At 43.5% G+C, this 17,812-nt stretch overlaps 1 protein-coding gene across 1 annotated transcript in view; it reads left to right on the plus strand.

Moving 5' to 3' along the window:
- The window catches only part of DLC1 (DLC1 Rho GTPase activating protein), a 1,452,292-nt gene that overhangs the window by 91,973 nt on the left and 1,342,507 nt on the right, over positions 1 to 17,812 (plus strand). The window contains exon 2 of the mRNA XM_085642035.1: positions 14,872 to 16,006. Coding sequence (XP_085498161.1) covers positions 14,981 to 16,006 — 1,026 coding nt within the window. The 5' untranslated portion in view covers positions 14,872 to 14,980. The remainder of the gene's footprint in view (positions 1 to 14,871; positions 16,007 to 17,812) is intronic.

Genomic DNA, 17,812 nt, shown 5'->3' on the forward strand with positions numbered 1-17,812 from the left:
TGCAGAGTGGTGCAGAAAGGGGCCTGGGCCTCCGACCAGCGCTCAGGAATTCGGCTGCATAGGACTTACAGGAGGTACCAGGAGGGCTTCTTGGCCCCCAAAGTCCCTTAGGAGTAAAGGGGACTTCATCCCCCAACCAGTACTTTGCCAGGAGGCCCATTTGCAGAGCAGTAGAGAAAAGTGAACGTGATGTCTGAAGACCTCTCAGCAATCCCACTGTGTGGGACTTACTGGAGGTAACAGGAGAAGTAGTTGGCCCCAAGGACAACCTTGGGGGCCAACTACCCCTCCTATTACGTCCAGTAAGTCCAACACAGCAGGATTGCAAAATTCTTATAGCAGGTCACACCCCCTCTGCCCACCACTCTGCATACCGTTCCTTGGCACATTCATGGATGGGGATTAAAGTCCTCTTTGCTGCTAGTGGTCCTTAGGGGCCAACTAGCCTACCTGATACCTCCAGTATGCCCCAGCTAGTAGGATTACTGAGAGGTAGAAACAGGTCATGCCCTCTTTCTCCACCACTCTGCAAACGCGCCTCCTGGCGAGCTCTTGGTTGGGGGATGAAGTCCCCATGCCTCCTGAGGGTCCTTGGGGGCCAACTAGCCCTCCTGTTATCTTTAGTAAGCCCCACAGAGCTGCATTGCTGAGAGTGGTCTGAGACCACGCCCCATTTTTACACCACTCTGCAAATGCGCCTCTTCGTGCACTGCTGCTCGGGGAATGAAGTCCACTTTAGTCCTGAGGTCCTCAGGACACAAGAGGACCTCGTCACCCCACCAGCAGTGCACCAAAAGGCACATTTGCAGAGTGGTGTAAAAAGGGGTGCAGACTCATACCACCTGTAAGCAATCCCACTGTGTGGGGCTTACTGAAGGTAACTGATGGGCTAGTTGGCCCCTAAGGACCCTTAGGATTCAAGGGGAATTAATCCCCCAACCCAGAATGCACCGGGGGCGTTTGCAGAGTGGTGCAGGGAGGGGGCGGTGCCTCCAGTGAGATGCCAGCTTCTATTTTCTTTTTATATTATTAGAAGGGGGCTATGTGGCCCACCTACTCTTCATGTTTTTGGGCCCTGGAGAACCCATTCCCCAGGGCATAGGCACTTTTGTTTTAAATAGTAGATTTAAAGGAGAGGGGCAGCGCAGACCCCCCCCCCCCCCCCCTCCCCAAGGCATTTTTTGGCCCTGGGACCCCATCCCCTGGGGCTTTGCCACTTTAAAAAAAGTTTTTTAATAACTTTACGGGAGGGGGGCCGCGTGATCAAGGCCTCTGGAAGGCCGAAACGCGTCATGGCAGTAGTGCTGGGTTTCTAAGCTAATAAATACCTTGCACAAAGATTTGGGTCCGTTTTCATTCTTTCTGTGTATTTTGAGTTGTGCGACGAAGTTTTTCCATATAAATATATATATATATATATATATATATATATTCACTGAAAAAAACATAGGTTTCAGGGACATTAAAGTTAGAAATTAGTATTTGAAAAACCTTTGAAATTCACTGAAAAAAACATAGGTTTCAGGGATGTTAAAGTTAGAAATTAGCATTTAAAAAACCTTTGAAATTTACTGAAAAAAACATAGGTTTTAGGGAAGTTATAGTTTGTTGGACATTTCACTGGTACAAAACCAGAGAAATTTTGCCATTATAGTTAGTTGAGGTAACTATAACTCGCCCCCCGCAATTCACTGCTGATGACGTCACATATTACATCGCTCATGACATGTTCAGTGACATCACTGATGGCATCTCAAATGACATCACTGATGACATCACCGATAACATCATCCAGTGACTGTGTTTCTATAAAGTTTAAACATTTTTTATATATCAATATATATATATATGTATGGGCCAAGGTGTATTGAAGAATGAGTGTGTGTATGACTGTCTGAATGGATGATTTAGTAGGTGCGTGACTGACTGTATAATTGAGTGATTAAACATGTCTTATTGAATGCATGGGTTAGTGACTAAACTGTGTGAATGTCTGTATCAGTCTGTCTGTTGGTGTGTAAGTGGCTGCAGGGGTTGGTGCGTAGCTACATGAGTGTCTATATGGGTTATTGATGGATGTCTGAATATCTGTATGGGTGCCTGAGTGTTTTGTGTGGGTGGGTGGGGGTATGTGACTTTGTGCATAGATGTGTGAGTAGGTGATTCACTGGGCGTATGGGTTCAAGAGTGCATCTGTAAAGGGCTGTATGGGTGGGTGAGTGTGTATATGGGTGTGTTGGTTAGTGTTTAGATGTCTCAGTGGTACACGTGTGAGTAACTACATATGTGAAAGGCAGTATATGTGAGTGTTGGAGTATATAAATGACTATATGTGAAAGTGAGTGATTGTGAGAGTTCCTGTATGAATGAGTGTGTGCTTGTGTCAGTGATTGTATAAGAGAATAAGTATGTGTTAATATCTGTATGAATAAGTGAGGTTGTGTGTGTATAATTATTTAGGTGAGTAAATGGGAGCGTGATTGATTCTTTGCATGACTGACTATGTGTGTAAGTAACTCTATGGGTGAGTGGCGGTGTGTTAGTGTCTGTATAGGTGTATGAGTGTATTTGATAGTGCTGTATTGATGAGTGACTGCATGTATGAGTGACTGTATGGGTGAACGAGTAGATGTGTGTATAGACCTATGAGTCAGTGAGTGGGTATGTAGTAACTGGTATTGGTGTGTCTTTGGTTTCGAAAATGGTAGTCTGTATTTTAGAGTGGGTGTATCAAAGGTTATTTTAGGGTGTGAGGAGGTGCATCAGATTATCACATGGAAGATGTCATCAGTGATGTCATTTGAGATGTCATCGGGGATGTCATCAGTGATGTCACTTACCATGTCATGAGTGATTTAATATGTGACGTCATCAGCAGTGCATTGCGGGGGCGCGAGTTATAGTTACCTCAACTAACTATAACGGCCTAATTTCTTTGGTTTTGTGAAATGTCCAACTAACTATAACGTCCCTGAAACCTATGTTTTTTCAGTGAATTTCAAAGGTTTTTCAAATGCTAATTTCTAACTATAACGTCCCTGAAACCTATGGATTCTTCAGTAAATGTCAAAGGTTTTCCAAATGCTAATTTCTAACTATAATGTCCCTGAAACCTATGGTTTTTTCAGTAAATTTCAAAGGTTTTCCAAATGCTAATTTCTAACTATAACATCTATGAAACCTATGTTTGTTTCAGTGAATTTCAAAGGTTTTTTAAATGCTAATTTTGAACTATGCCTACAGAGCTAGGACATGTGCAGAAAGAGGAAGAAAGGTGCTGAAAGAAGCAAGAGAAATGCAGAAAGAGGCAATAGAAGTCCAGAGAGATAAAGAAAGGTACAGAAAGAAGCAATAGATATGCAGAAAGAACCAACAGTGGTGTAGAAAGAGGCCTTGTTGCAAAGTCATCCTGTGCCCCCAACTTTTTGCTGACTAGTACTGGTGGTAACTGACTCTGACTAACCAGGCATGGAGCCAGTGCTATGCTGAAAGACACTTAGAATACAGTGAAAACACCTACGTACACTAGGGTACACTATGGGTTGGGGTACTACTGTGATTAGCATGACCTCCCCTGTAAGGCCCTAGTACATAATAGGGCAGGAGGGGGATTAAAACTACTTCTAAGTCAGAGGTGCAGAAAGAAGCAGGAGCAGTGCAGAAAGAACCAACAGAGGTGCAGAAAGAGGCAAGAGGGGTACAGAAAGAGGCAAGAAAAGTGCAAAAAGATGCAAAAGAGGTAAATAAAGAAGCAAGAGAACAGCAGAAAAAGGCAAGAGAGGTGCAGGAAGAGGCAGGAGAGGTGCACAAAGAGGCAAAAGGGGTACAGAAAGAGGCAGGAGGGGTGCAGAAGGAGGCAGGAAAGGTGCAGAAAGAGGGAACAGCGGTGCAGAAAGAGGTCAGAGAGATACAGAAATTTGCAGGAGAGGTGCCGAAAGAAGCAAGGGCAGTGCAGAAAGAACCAAGAGAAGTGCAGAAAGAAGCAAGAGAGGTGGATAAATAGGGAAGAGGGGAGCAGAAAGAGGGAAGTGAGGTGCGGAAAGAGGCAACAGAGGTGCAGAAAGACGCAGGTGAATTGCGGAAACAAGCAAGAGAAGTTCAGAAAGAGGCAAGAGAATTCTTGAAAGCAGCAACAAAGCTATAGGAAGAAGCAAGAAAAGTGCAGAAAGAGGCAAGAGGGGTGCAGAAAGAGGTAGGAGAGGTGCACAAAGAGGCAAGAAAGGTACAGAAAGAGGCAGGAAGGGTACATAAAGAAGGAAGAGAAGTGCAGAAAGTGGCAAGAGAATTGCTGAAAGAAGCAACAGAGGTATAGAAAGAAGCAAGAGAAGTACAGAAAGAGGCAAGTAAGGTGCAGAAAGAAGCAAGAGCAATGCAGAAAAAACCAACAGAGGTACAAAAAGAGGCAAGAGGGGTGCAGAAAAAGGTAGGAGAGGTGCACAAAGAGGCGAGACAAGTACAGAAAGAGGCAGGAGGGGTGCAGAAAGAAGGAAGAGAAGTGCAGAAAGAAGCAACAGAGGTACTGAAAGAGGCACGAAGGGTGCAGAAAGAGCAATCGAAAAGCAGAAAGAAGCAACAGAGGTACAGAAAGAGGCAGGAGAGGTACAGAAACAGGCAGGAAAGGAGCAGAAAGAGGCAACAGGGGTGCAGAAAGACTTGAGAGGTGCAGAAAGAGAAAAGAGGGGTGCAAAAAGAAGCAAGTGAGGTGCAGAAAGAGGCAACAGAGGTACAGAAAGACGCAAGATAGGTGCAGAAATAAGCAGGAGAAGTGCAGAAAGAGGCAAGAGAATTGTTGAAAGAAGCAACAGAGGTGTGGAAACAAGCAAGAGAAGTGCAGAAAGAGGCAAGAGAACTGCTTAAAGAAGTAACAGAGGTGTGGAAAGATGCAAGAGAAGTACAGAAAGAGGCAAGTGAGGTGCAGAAAGAGACCAAAGAGGTGCAGAAAATGGCCAGAGAACAGCAGAACGAGGCAAGAGGGATGCAAAAAAGGGAAGAAGGGTGCAGTAAGAAGCAAGACAGGTGCAGGAAAAAGCAACAGACGTGCAGAAAGAAGCAAGAGAGGTGCAGAAAGAGGGAAGACGAGTGCAGAAACAGACAACAGGGGTGCAGAAAGAAGCAAGAGAGGTGTAGAAAGAGGCAATAGAACTGCAGAAAGAGGCAAGAGAGTTGCAGAAACAGGCCAAAGGGGTGCAGAAAGAGGGAACATGTGTGCAGACAGAGGCAAGAGAGGTGCAGAAAGAAGGAAGAGAAGTACAGAAAGAAGTGCTGAAAGAGACAAGAAGGGAGTAGAATGAAGCAAGAGAAGTACAGAAAGAAGAAACAGAGTTGCAGAAAGAGGCTAGAGAGATGCAGAAAGAAGCACATGAGGTGCAGAAAGAGGTTAGAGAGGTGCAGAAAGAACCAACAGATGTGCAGAAAGAGGCAAGAGGGGTGCAGAAAGAGATAAGAGAGGTGCACAAAGGGGCAAGAGGGATACAGAAAGAGGCAAGAGGGGTGCAGAAAGAAGAAACAGAGTTGCAGTAAGAGGAAATAGAGGTGCAGAAAGAGGCAAGAGAGATGCAGAAAGAAGCAAATGAGGTGCAAAAAGAGGCAAGAGCGGTGCAGAGAGAAGAGAGTGAGGTTCAGAAAGAGGCAAGAGAAGAGCAGAAATTGGCAAGTGAGATGCAGAAAGAGGGAAAGGAGGTATAGAAAGAGGTAAGATAAGTGTTGAAAGAAGCAAATAAGTGCAGAAAGATGTAAGAGAGGTACAGGAAGATGATCGAGAGGTACAGAAAGTTGCAAGAGAAGTGCAGAAAGAGGCAAGAGAGGTACAGAAGGAAGACAGTGAGGCACAGAAAGAGGCACATGAGAAGCAAAAAGAAGCAAGAGAGGTACAGAAAGAGGCAAGGGAAGTACAGAAAGAGGCAAGAGAAATGCACAGAGAGGCAAGAGAGGAGCAGAAAGAGGCAAGAGAGGTGTAGAAAGAAGCAAGAGTAGTACAGAAAGAGGCAAGAGAGGTGCAGAAAGAGGCAAGAGAGGTACAGAAGGAGGCAAGAGATCTGCAGAAAAAAAGCAACAGAGGTGCTGAAAGAGGCAAGTGAGTGCGCAGAAAGGGGCAAGAGAAGTGCGAAAGAGGCAAGTGAAGTGCAGAAAGAAGACAGTGAGGTGCAGAAAGAGGAAGAAAGATGCGGAAAGATGCAAGAAAAATACAGAAAGAGGCAAGAGAGGCACAGAAAGAAGAACGTTTTGTGCACCATTAATACCAATTTAACACCCACATTTAGCAATAAGTAACACGTGACCATTCCAGCTTTGCAAAGGGCCTTCCACCACGCTGTAATATGTTAAGCTGCATTTTTTGGAACATTTGAGCCGTTTGAGCTAGAAACAGGGCTTTTTTTGTTCAAATCTGCAGATTAGGCAGCAGATGATGGAATATTTGGCAAATGCGGTAAATGTTTAATTATGTGAAAATTTGTGCAGCCAAACAGTCACATAATTCCCGTAGCCTTGCTCATACCTCTGACTAGGTCCAGAAGTGCTCCTCAGTGGTTCCTTCTTTTTTTGTGTCTCATTGAGTTTATAGTTTAGCTTCTATGGAAACGAAGAAGACTAAACCTGAAGTCTCAGTTTCCACAACACAGACTACAATTCCACATAACTACTCTCCAAAACACATAATCCCACTCCACATAATTCCTACACACTAAATACCACATACTTTCTATTCACATAATTTCACTGCACAACATACCACATAATTCCACTACACAGAACGTACATCCACTCTACACCAAAAAACATTAGTAAAAAACGTTTACATTAACAACGCCAATATCTCTAACTCTCGCAAATGGGAAACCTATTACATTGCAAATGCTTCTTTAACTAGTAGTCGCATTTGCAGAGTGGTGGAGAAAGGGTACTGGGCCTCTGACCAGTGCTCAGGAATACCGCTGCTTAGGATTTATAGGAGGTACCAGGAGGGCTTCTTGGCCTTCAAAGTCCTTCAGGAGTTAAGTTAACTTAATCCCCCATCCCGTAGTCTGCCAGGAGGTGCATTTGCAGAGTGGTGGAGAAAAGGGGCATGGCCTCTGAAGACATCTTAGCAATCCCACTGTGTGAAACTTACTGGAGGTAACAAGAGGGGTAGTTGGTCCCTAAGGACATCCTTGAAGGCCAACTAGCCCTCCTATTACCTCCAGTAAGTCCCACACAGCAGGATTGCTAATTTCTCATAGCAGGCCATGCCCCCTTTGCCCACCACTCTGCAAATGCACTTCCTGACATGCTCTTGGATGGGGACTAAAGTCCCCTTCGCTGCTGGGGGTCCTTAGGGGCCAAATAGCCTACCTCTTTAGTAAACCCCAGATAGTGGGATTGCTGATAGGTGGACACAAACCACGTCCCCTTTGTTCACCACTCCTGGCGCATTCTAAATTGGGGATTTAAGTCCCCTTCATTCCTGAGGGTTCCTGGGGGCCCGCTAGCCCACTAGGTACCTCTAGTAAGCCCCACACAGTTGGATTGCTGAGAGTGGTCTGCATTGTCCCCTTTTTACACCACTCTGCAAGTGCGCATACTGGTGCACTGCTGCTTGGGGGTTGAAGTCCACTAGTACTCAGTTACTCAGGACACAAGAGGACCTCATTGCCCCACCAGCAGTGCACCAAGATGCACGTTTAGAGAGTGGTGTAAAAAAGGGCATAGCCTCGGACCTCCTCTCAGCAATCCCACTGTGTGGGGCTTACTGGAGGTACGTGGTGGGCTAGTTGGCCCCCAGGGACCCTCAGGAATAAAGGGGAGTTAATCCCTCAACTTAGAATGTGCCGGGGGTTGCGTTTGCAAAGTGGTGCAGGGAAGGGGCGGGCCTCCGGCGAGATGACGGGTTTTCTTTTTTTAAATAAAATATTTCAGAAGGGGCCCTTCTTTTGGTATTTTTTGGGCCCCGGGGACCCCATCCCCCAAGGCCTGAGCATTTTTTTTCTTTTTTAACGATAAGGGGGGCCGCTTGGTCTCCCTTACCTGGGCTGCTATTGGCCCCAGGGACTTCATCCCCCAGGGCCTGGCCAGTATTTTTTCAAACACTTTTTAGAGGGTGGCCGTGTGGCCCCCCTCCTGAGGCCAATAATGGCCCCGGGCACCCCCTCCCCCGGTGCATTGCCTCTTTTTAAAAAAAATATTGAGTACAGAAGGGGGCCGCGTGGCCCCCCTTCCATTGACCACTTCTGGCCCCGGGGGCCCCAAATCCCAGGGCCTGGCCAGCCTGGATTGTTTTGGAGAGGGGGGCCATGTGGCCCCCCCTCCTAAGGCCAATTATGGCCCCAGGGACCCCATCCCCCAGGGCCGGCCTTCCTTTTTCTTTTTTTAATAATTATTTTTCCCGGGAGGGGAGCTGGGTGGCCCCCCTCCCCTGGGCCACTTCTGGCTCTGGGGACCCCATCCCCCCAGGCCGGGCCTCAAGTTGTGGACCGTGGGGGGAAACCCAATGCTCCCATGGTCCTTGCTGGCCCCCCTCCTCCTGCGGGAGCCGGCATTGCTTTTGGGCAAGGGGAGTTGCTAACATGCAGCTCCCCTTGCCCAAAAGCAATTCTGATTTGCTTCTTGGAAGCAAGAGCAGGTTTCCTGCTCTCTCTTCAAACAAGCAAAGCAGTGCCCAGGGCCATCAAGGGCTCCAGGAGGGGGGCTGCACGGCCCTCCTCCCATCATGTTTGAAGCCCCATGTACGTGGTGGTCCCCGGAGCTTGGGGGGCCTGCGAAGCCCTGCAAATAATTAATGAAAGACCCAGGGAGGTGGTAGCCCCTGGGGCTTGTGAGGCCCCCCTCGATATTGAACAAAGCCCCGGGGAGGTGGTGGTCCCTGGTGCTTTGGGGGGCCTGTGAGGTCCCCGTAAATAATTAATAAAAGCCCTGGTGAGCTTGCGGTCACTGGGCCACCTCTAATTAAACAAGCCCTGGGGAGGTGGCAGTCCCCAGGGCTGCGGGGGCCTGTGAGGCCCCGCATATATTTACCTATTGCCCCCAGGACCAGGCCCACCCGGGGGCTCATAAAACTAAGCGCAGGAGCCTGCGCGTCGTTTTGTTTTATTTTCTCAGCCAGCGCGAATTTGGCCGATTATTTAAAAAAAAATGCTTTTTTTGGCCTGAGGATCCTTGTATATATATATATATATATATATATATATATATATATATAGAGAGAGAGAGAGAGAGAGAGAGAGAGATACATACATACATATATGGCTTACACCAAGGGAAGGATTTAAAAAATGCTTTAAATGCAAAACCTGTAAATATGGTGAGAAGATATCCACCTTAACAACAGTGTTCAACAAGACTATCAAAATAAGGGGACATTTGACTTGTAAATCAAGCTTTGGGGTATATATACTGAGATGCTCCTGTGAAAAGATGTATGTGCGAAGCACTACATTACCTGCACACAAGAGAATTTTGCAACATTTAAGAGCTACAACAAAAAACGATCGTACATATGCGATGGCCTGACATTTTTAGAAATTCCACCAAAGTAATCCCACACTGCTTAGGTATAGTTGTATTGCTCAAACACCAAAGAGAAAAAGAGGAGGAAACAGGGAAAAGGAATTGAGAAAACAGGACACATTCTTCATCTTAGAATTATATAGTAAAGAGCCTAATGGTTTTAACATAGATGAAGAATTATATACTTGCCTGTAATGAGGAAAAAAGATATTGTACCACAAAGCACACTTTTCTAAAAAAGAGCAGCATGTAAACATTTTAGATTATTATTAAGAAAAATTTGTTTCTCAAAGGCTTAAATTAAATTAAGGAGGAGTAAGGTTATTTAGCACTTTAGAAATAAATGCAGTTAAAAAAAGACGCACTTTAGAAAAATAGCACTTTAGAAATCAGCACTTTATCACTATTTAATTTATTAATACATCTAAACTATGAACACACTGCAATAGGAATTGGACAGAAAATCTGAAAATATGCTTTTATATATATATTTTTTTTTACTCTCAGTAAAAGGACATATAAGTGGAATTAGTCTGAGAATTGAATGTCTAGAACATGTGATTCAGTTATAAAATTGGAAAACATTCATTAAGATAAGGAATTAAATTATTCATGATATAATTTTATATAAGAGCATATAAAGAAAGTAAAAATGGAAAATATGTTAAAAAAAATAGCAGGATTATACATGAAAGATTAAACCAAAATGTACTGTTCAAAGGAGTATATTTGCATGTTACAAAATGGTGCTGATATTTTCACTGCAGTATATATGGATGGTGCACTCTTTTGCCCTCTTTTGTTTCTATTGCTTGTAAAGAAACACATATAATGAATTGTCAACATGGCGCTTGTAATCGTAAACAAGGCTCAGCCTGGAAGTTGAAACGCATTGATTATTTCATTCTTTTAAAATAAAATATCTATTTGTGAAATTCACTGGAGTGCCGACATCATTCTCGAGTAAGAACGTGTGTATTTAGAATATATACATATGTGTGGGTGTGTGTGTATATATGTGTATGTGTGTGTGTGTGTGTGCGTGAGTGTGTGTGTGTGACCGTACCTTTCAAGTCTCCTCTGCAAATGCCTCCTCCACATGACATGCCCTTACATCAGGGGATCCTCATGGTTCAGCCTTCAGTCCTGCCTTATCTAATATCTATGTCCAACCTTTGTGTGACCTGTTTGAAAGCTTTGGCCTGACCATATTTTCCTACATGGATAACACACAAATGATCTTCTATATATCTTCCACGTAGGCTCATACCTCTGAGGCCCTGAACTCCTGCCTGGCTGGGGTTCCCTCTTTGATGAACGGGAATTCCCTGAAACTGAATGGGGGAAAAACCGAGGTATTGGTATTGAGAAAGAATCCAGCCCTATGTGGCCCACAGCACTGGCCTCAAAACTTGGGCAGATTTCCTGCGCCTTCACAAAAGGTGAAGAAACTTGGGTTCCTGCTGGATGACAAATTGTCCATGAATTCTCAGATTGCAAAGGTGGCTGCCACCTGCTTTGGTGTCCTGAAATAGATGGAGAGAATACTTTGGATTTTTCCTTTCTCAGCCCAAAGGACAGTCATTCAGGCCCTTATTCTATCCAGACTGGACTATTGCAATGTCCTCTATCTACAAGCAGATAAAGCCTCTTTAGAAAGGCTGCAAATAATCCAAAAATTGGCAGCCTGGCTACTCTACAGTTTCCCAAAAAGTGCTTCTGCTTCCTCTCTCCTGAGGAAGTTGCACCGCCTCAAGATGGAGAAGCAAATCCAATTTAAAGCCCTGTGCTTCGTGTATAAAGCGCTATAAGGAGCTTGCCCTTGCTATCTCAATGAACTTGTGAGATCTTATCTTCTGACTCACACAGCCCTAATACCTTACATCAGGCATCTCCTTGAACTCTCTTTGCTGATGGTGTGGTTCCAAAACGGTGGAAGCAAGCAGTTGTTCTCCCCATAATAAAGAAACCGGGTGCCAACTCGAATCAGTTAGAGAACTTCCACCCTGTCCCACTTTGCAAAAATAGCAAAAAAAGTGGTTAATACTCAACTGACCGCCCATGTGGACCGGTACAGTCTACTCCACCCTACTCAATCAGGCTTTAGGGCCACTTACTCCATATAATCTCTTGTCAACTGAGACAATCCGCAGACATCTAGATGAGGGTCAGACAGTCGCACTGATCCTTTTGGATCTCAGTGCGGCCTTTGACACTGTGTCTCATAAATTGCTTTTACAGCGTCTCAGTGTAGGGGGGTTGGACAAAAAGGCACTGAAATGGACGGCTGCCTTCTTGCAAGACCGGAGCTTTCAGGTGGCCCTTCGACCTCACTATTCTAAAAGTCTTCCACTGTCTCAAGGGGTCCCTCAGGGCTCTATACTGAGTCCCACCCTTTTTAATATTTACATCGCCCCTTTGTCAGAGATTATAGAAAAGCACAAAATCACCGTCATGTCATATGCAGATGTAACGCAATTGGTGGTCTTGTTGTCACAAACCTCCAAAGCAGCAGCCACAAATCTGTCCACTTGTCTACAGGATCTATCTTCCTGGATGACAATGAATTGCCTAAAACCTAATGGCAGCAAGACCGAGATTCTAGTGGTGGGGAAATCTCCCTCCATCTGGCCATCGGTGTGGTGGCCACAAACATTGGGCCCCACCCCTTCCCCAAGTAATCAGGTCAAGAACTTGGGTGTGTGGCTAGACTCCAATCTCTCCTTTGAGGCCCATACCAAAAAGGTGGCAGGGAAGTGCTTTGGCGTATTGCACGTACTACGGAAAACTCTGGATGTGCTCTCCATCTCAGCTAGAAAAGCCCTAGTCCATGCACTGGTTACATCTAACCTGGACTATGGTAATGCTCTATACCTGGGAGCAAAAAAAAATGCGTGCATAGGCTCCAATGCATTCAGAATGCAGCTGCCCGCCTTGTGCTGATGCTGCCTAGGAGAGCCTCGACCAGGAAAGCACTCGCTACCCTACACTGGCTGCCACTTAAGGAGAGAATACTTTTCAAATCTTTGTGTATCAGCCAGCGCATCTTGCAAGGAAAGGGGCCGAGCTACCTACACAATCTACTCACTCCCTATACCTCTACTCGTCATCTTAGATCGACCAGTGCTCACCTGGTTAGAATTGCACAAATTAAGAAAGCGAGAATCGGAGCCCGCTCCTTCAGCTATCTTGCCTCTAAGCACTGGAATGCACTCCCTCTCTTCCTGTGGGCAGAACCATCAGAGCCACTTTTTCGGAAGAAATTGAAAACCTGGCTCTTCTGCACTTAAGGTCTCTTGCCTTCTGTTTCCTACCCTTTACATCTTAACGAGTCTGTGCCTCAGCGCGGGGCACACCAGTAGGTGGAACCATGTGCTTTGCAAGCTTGTTTATTATTACATTCCGGTCCAGTGATCTTTTCTTATGCATGGTTCCGAGAGTCGAACGGACTTGCGTAGGAGGGCGGTCCTTTGCTCACCAAGGCTCCAAAGTTTGGAGCAACCTTCTGCAAACTTTGAGATGTAGTACCTCACTGTCTTCTTTTTGCAAACATCTGAAGACCTGGTTGTTCTGCGTTAGCGATCTCTGACTTTACCCTATAGGTATCTGAGTGCCAGGAATCCCTATTGCTGGCAGCTGTTGCGCTATGTAAGCTCTCTTAATATGTAAATAATACATATATATATATATCTTACCAGACTTTTCGACTGAACTCGGGAATATCAAGCACAAGGATGTGTGGCACACACATAGGGTAAATATAATATCAAGGGACAAAATATTTAGCGCAAGTATAGATTTACTATTTTTAACTCCACATCTATGAACCTTCGAGTTATATATTTCATCATATTGTGGAATTAGTTATAGAAAATGTATACATACTTATCATTCAATATTTTGCCCCTCAATATTCTGTCAACACTATTAGTGTTCCACGCTATTCTGTAGTCGATATTCAGGATCCACGTCAACTTTTCTCAAGATGTTGTACTGTTTGTTGACAAAGGAAGGAGTCTAATTGTCATTTGCCATTGGTAGGGTAGCAAGGAGGAGAAGGGGGATGGAATGAACTAGCTGGCTCTTTGGGTGTTCTGCGCTGTGCCTGGTGGAACATAGCATCTTTATTAAAAGGTTCACATTTCTTTCAAAAATAGCTGTTTGTTTGCTTTCTCAAATAAGGGTTAAGTGTGATGTAGAATTTTGCGCCCAGAGTCTGAAATATTCCGAGTCTGCAAGTGAAACTGGATTTTACCATTAGGTCTATTTTACTTCACCTGAGGTTGCCACAGTGCATGTAGTGTGATGTCAACCTCGATTAGTACTTTGGCCCTGACCCTCTTAACATTTTACAAGATGGTGTAGAATAATCTTAACTTTATTCTCCGAGCAGCTGGGAATCAGGGGAGGAATGTGTGGGTGGCAGGTATGCAGTTAAATGATGTCAGCTTTACGTCGAATCTGGCTGCTTGATGTTGTATGCTCCGCACCCTCTGGATGTCATCCCTGAAAATCATAATACTGTAATTCTAGTGGAACAAACCAGTGCCCTAGACACTAAATGCAGTGACTTTACTTAAAAATGGGGGAAACCTTATCAGCGTGGATTTTTGAAGACTGTTAAGGTTTGATGTGCAAAATATAGTTTACTGTTCAATTTTAAAGGAAGATATCTTATTAAGGTATCTCCTAGTCCAGCAGGCCAATTGTAAGGTCGAATAGCTATTGGGAAGACACCAGTCACAAGAATCCTGGTCTTCCTGTTTTCGGCTATATACGTATATGTAGGGATTTTACGTTACTTTAATGCAAACAAGGTGCATGACACTTTTATATAAGAGAATCACATCCCTGCTTCAGTCGCCATTACCAATTCCCTCTCATCTGCAGACCTTCTGTCTTGCATACAATGAATGATTTGTACCTAACAAATGATGGGGCCAATTGTGCACATTACGCATCATGTGAATTTGATTTAAAAAAAAGAACAGTATTAACAAAAGTGCATAGAAAACATGCCAGCTTACTAACTTCTGGAAGACTGGCTTCTAATCATATGTTTTTCATAAAAGAAAATCATATTACTTTTACAATGAGATATGTCATGAGATTTCATATTTTTACGCCCACAGAAATTTCAGTCGTATGACTGAGTTTAAATTATGAGAAACCCTTTGTGTAATATTGGCCACCCTTCGTGTTTATTTACTTTTAACATCTGTGGTTTTACATCTCTTTAAATCTGTTTGGGCGCACAAACGCTTGTTTTTTTCTGCATGGTTCTTGATATGCACTTAAACATGTATAATTTTTTTTTCTGTCCCTTTACATTTTTTCAAGGCATTAGATTCTGCCCAGATCTCAAACCAAACCCCCTTTTATTTCTTACAGATGTTAGCAGTGTGAAAGCATCTGTGGGTTTTGGACCGTACACATCTGCCATGTCATCAGTGACTCAGTGGGGAAGGTTCCATGCAGCTCGTGGCTGACCTAATATGACATGTCTACGACCGGGAGAAAGAAAAGCTGGGAGGAACATGTGACCCAGTGGAGTGGAGCACCTTCTTGTTCTACTGAACATGATGCAGAATGTTGCCATGGGATTGCAGTCCTTAACTTGAAGGCAAGCATGGAAAAAGAAATTGATGCACTGGCGGACCGAAAAGACAGATGTGCATCATTGCCAGAATGCTTTCATGGAGACGATTTAATGGGAACCCCTGTTCAACTGTTGGGCAGAGTGCCAAAGGACTTCGATGAGAAAGATAACCCTGAAGAAGAGCAGTTCCTTATCCTAGAGGCTAGCACAGAAACACTAGTGCATATCTCTGGTGATGAATCAGAACTCGGCTCTTTGACTCTGGAAGATGATAATAAGCTAAAAAGAAGTGAACGGAGCCCAGATGGATCAGCTCCCGTGGCTCAAAGTCTATTAGCACATTTTTGGGAGCATCATAAAATCACGGAAGTTGTCTCTCCAGGTGAGGAACACATTATTAATGAACTTAATAAAACACATCCTGAAAAGGTCAAGGAAATAACTCCAGTCGGTGCTGAGAACAGCCTAGACCTTTCTTATACCGCAGGTTTCAATAATGTAACCGATGCACCTCAAGATGAAATAAAAAACTCTTTGAGTAAAAAGGAAATGATTGCTTCTGGAAATGAGCTGCTGAATAAAGCAGTATTAGAACAACAAAGGAAACTAAATACTCTAAATAATGTGAATGAGCATGCAGGTTACAACGCGGAGCATGATCATTGTCCTCCAAGTGCATTTATTGACAATGAAAGGTCACCATTTTCGACTTACAAGCACTTTCCAGTCATGATGAATCATGATTCAGACAGAATTTCAGAGACCACTGGCCCTGAGAAACTAGGATATGAACACCCTCAAATGGATTATTTTAAGGAAATTGTCAAGAAGACCAAAAAATTGGAAAGCCTACAATATGTACAATCAAACGATAATCGATCAAGCAATAACCCTGCTTTTAGTCATGTTAAGCTCCGCAAAAGGAAGGTAAGGACTATGATTTTCGATGATTCTTCAAAGTGTTTAATTTTTAAAAAAATTAATAAGATGTTAATCGTGTATTAATGATCAACTCGCTCTCAGTGTTTATTCTAGGTTGAGATCAACTTACGTCTGATGCCAACATAGAACATTAACAGTACTTAATGGTGTAGGGATTTGAATTTTGGTGTGCCCAATGATATGTCTATCATTTCAATACACTGGTGTGGGCTATAAAAGAGGACACTTTCAGGTTGGCTCCAGAAGGAGCTGGGCAATATTTCTAATTTACAACATATCACATTGTAGTGTGTGTTATGTGTTTGTTATGTTGTAAGTGCACATATCTCTGATAAATGATGAATGATCTTTGTTTGAAGTGCTTTAAATGAATTGCTGTAAACAAAACATTTGTATGTTCAGAGAGTGGGGTCTGCACATCTCCTCCGTCATCCCAGCTTTTAACATTTTTTAGATGGTAAGAATACTGTACCTAACCATACTACAATATAATATAGAGACCTCTATAAGGCCTTTCACCTCTTGGGATACTTTAAAACTCTATGATAAGCATGTGCCTCCACCTGAACAAACAATGTTAAATCAAAAAGCCACACGATGGGTGCTAGGAGACTTAAAATAAAAGTGCTGCCACAAAAGGTGGGGGTGAAACCAGAAATACTTTTTAGGACAACTGTTCACAGGAGATGAATCCCTATATCTTGTTAAGAGGGTCACTGAAACATAAACATTTGAAGTAACTTAAAAAAATGCCCTCCTATAGGATTTTATCCAGACAATCAAAGGGTGCATTTTGAACAAACTAGAAGTTAACGTAAATTAAATTGTACTCCACTTTTATCTTTTTGATTTAATAGTTACATAATTAAGGAAAGTGTGGTCCAGGTTTCGCATTACGTTAGAACACCATTTCATGGAATGAATGTTTACTCGTAACATTCACCCAAACAGCCATTCAACATTTGAAGGGAACTGTGCTAACAGTTCACGTTTTACTCCTCAAAGACCGATTACAAATTGACCAGGTGATGGAAACTTTAGTTTTTAAATTAATATTGCAATTCAGCACAATGTTTTGGGAAAGACATAGGGCATGATGGCAGAGATAAAGTTCGCATGACTCAAAAGTTGTTCTGTATACCCTTTCCCATAGAATTGGACATCAAAATACAAATGTATTTAGCATATGGTGCTTTCTATTACACATATGCTATTTTGAACTGCAGTACATAACATATGTTACCAGTGATGAATTTGAGCAGGTGGTTTCCATTGCTTGGCACCAGCGCTTAATTGTCAACTCTGACACTTATGACAGTCTACCACATGGTGGTACGGTTTGTCTATATTAGAGATAAACACAACAGCTGTTTATTAATTCTATATACATAAAAAATTACTACTATCTGCTGCCCAAGCCATTCTTATAGCTTTTGGGGCCTGGAATAAACTAAATTTGACACTTGTAGGGTGTGACAGTTAGTAGTTGAGTTTGGTGGGTCTTTGGCGACGCTGGCAGAGGAAATGGGTGCAAGCTGCAATAGCCTCCTGACGTGGGCCCTGGGTGTTACCACCACCTAATGTAATGTCATTTGATTTACGGACATCTGAAAGGTAGGAGACTGAGTGGACCTTCCTGAAATTCATGCTCATACTGCAGATCATTATCATTATAGATATCAGCAGTGAGTAATTAACTTAATGAGCCATCTAGCCAGCATATGGGAGGCGTACATTTTTTTTATCTATTGGCTCACAATAACATATATATTGCTTGTTGAATCAGTTGTT

This window comes from Triturus cristatus, chromosome 2_2 (assembly GCF_964204655.1).
Source record: "Triturus cristatus chromosome 2_2, aTriCri1.1, whole genome shotgun sequence".
Lineage (NCBI taxonomy): Eukaryota > Metazoa > Chordata > Amphibia > Caudata > Salamandridae > Triturus > Triturus cristatus.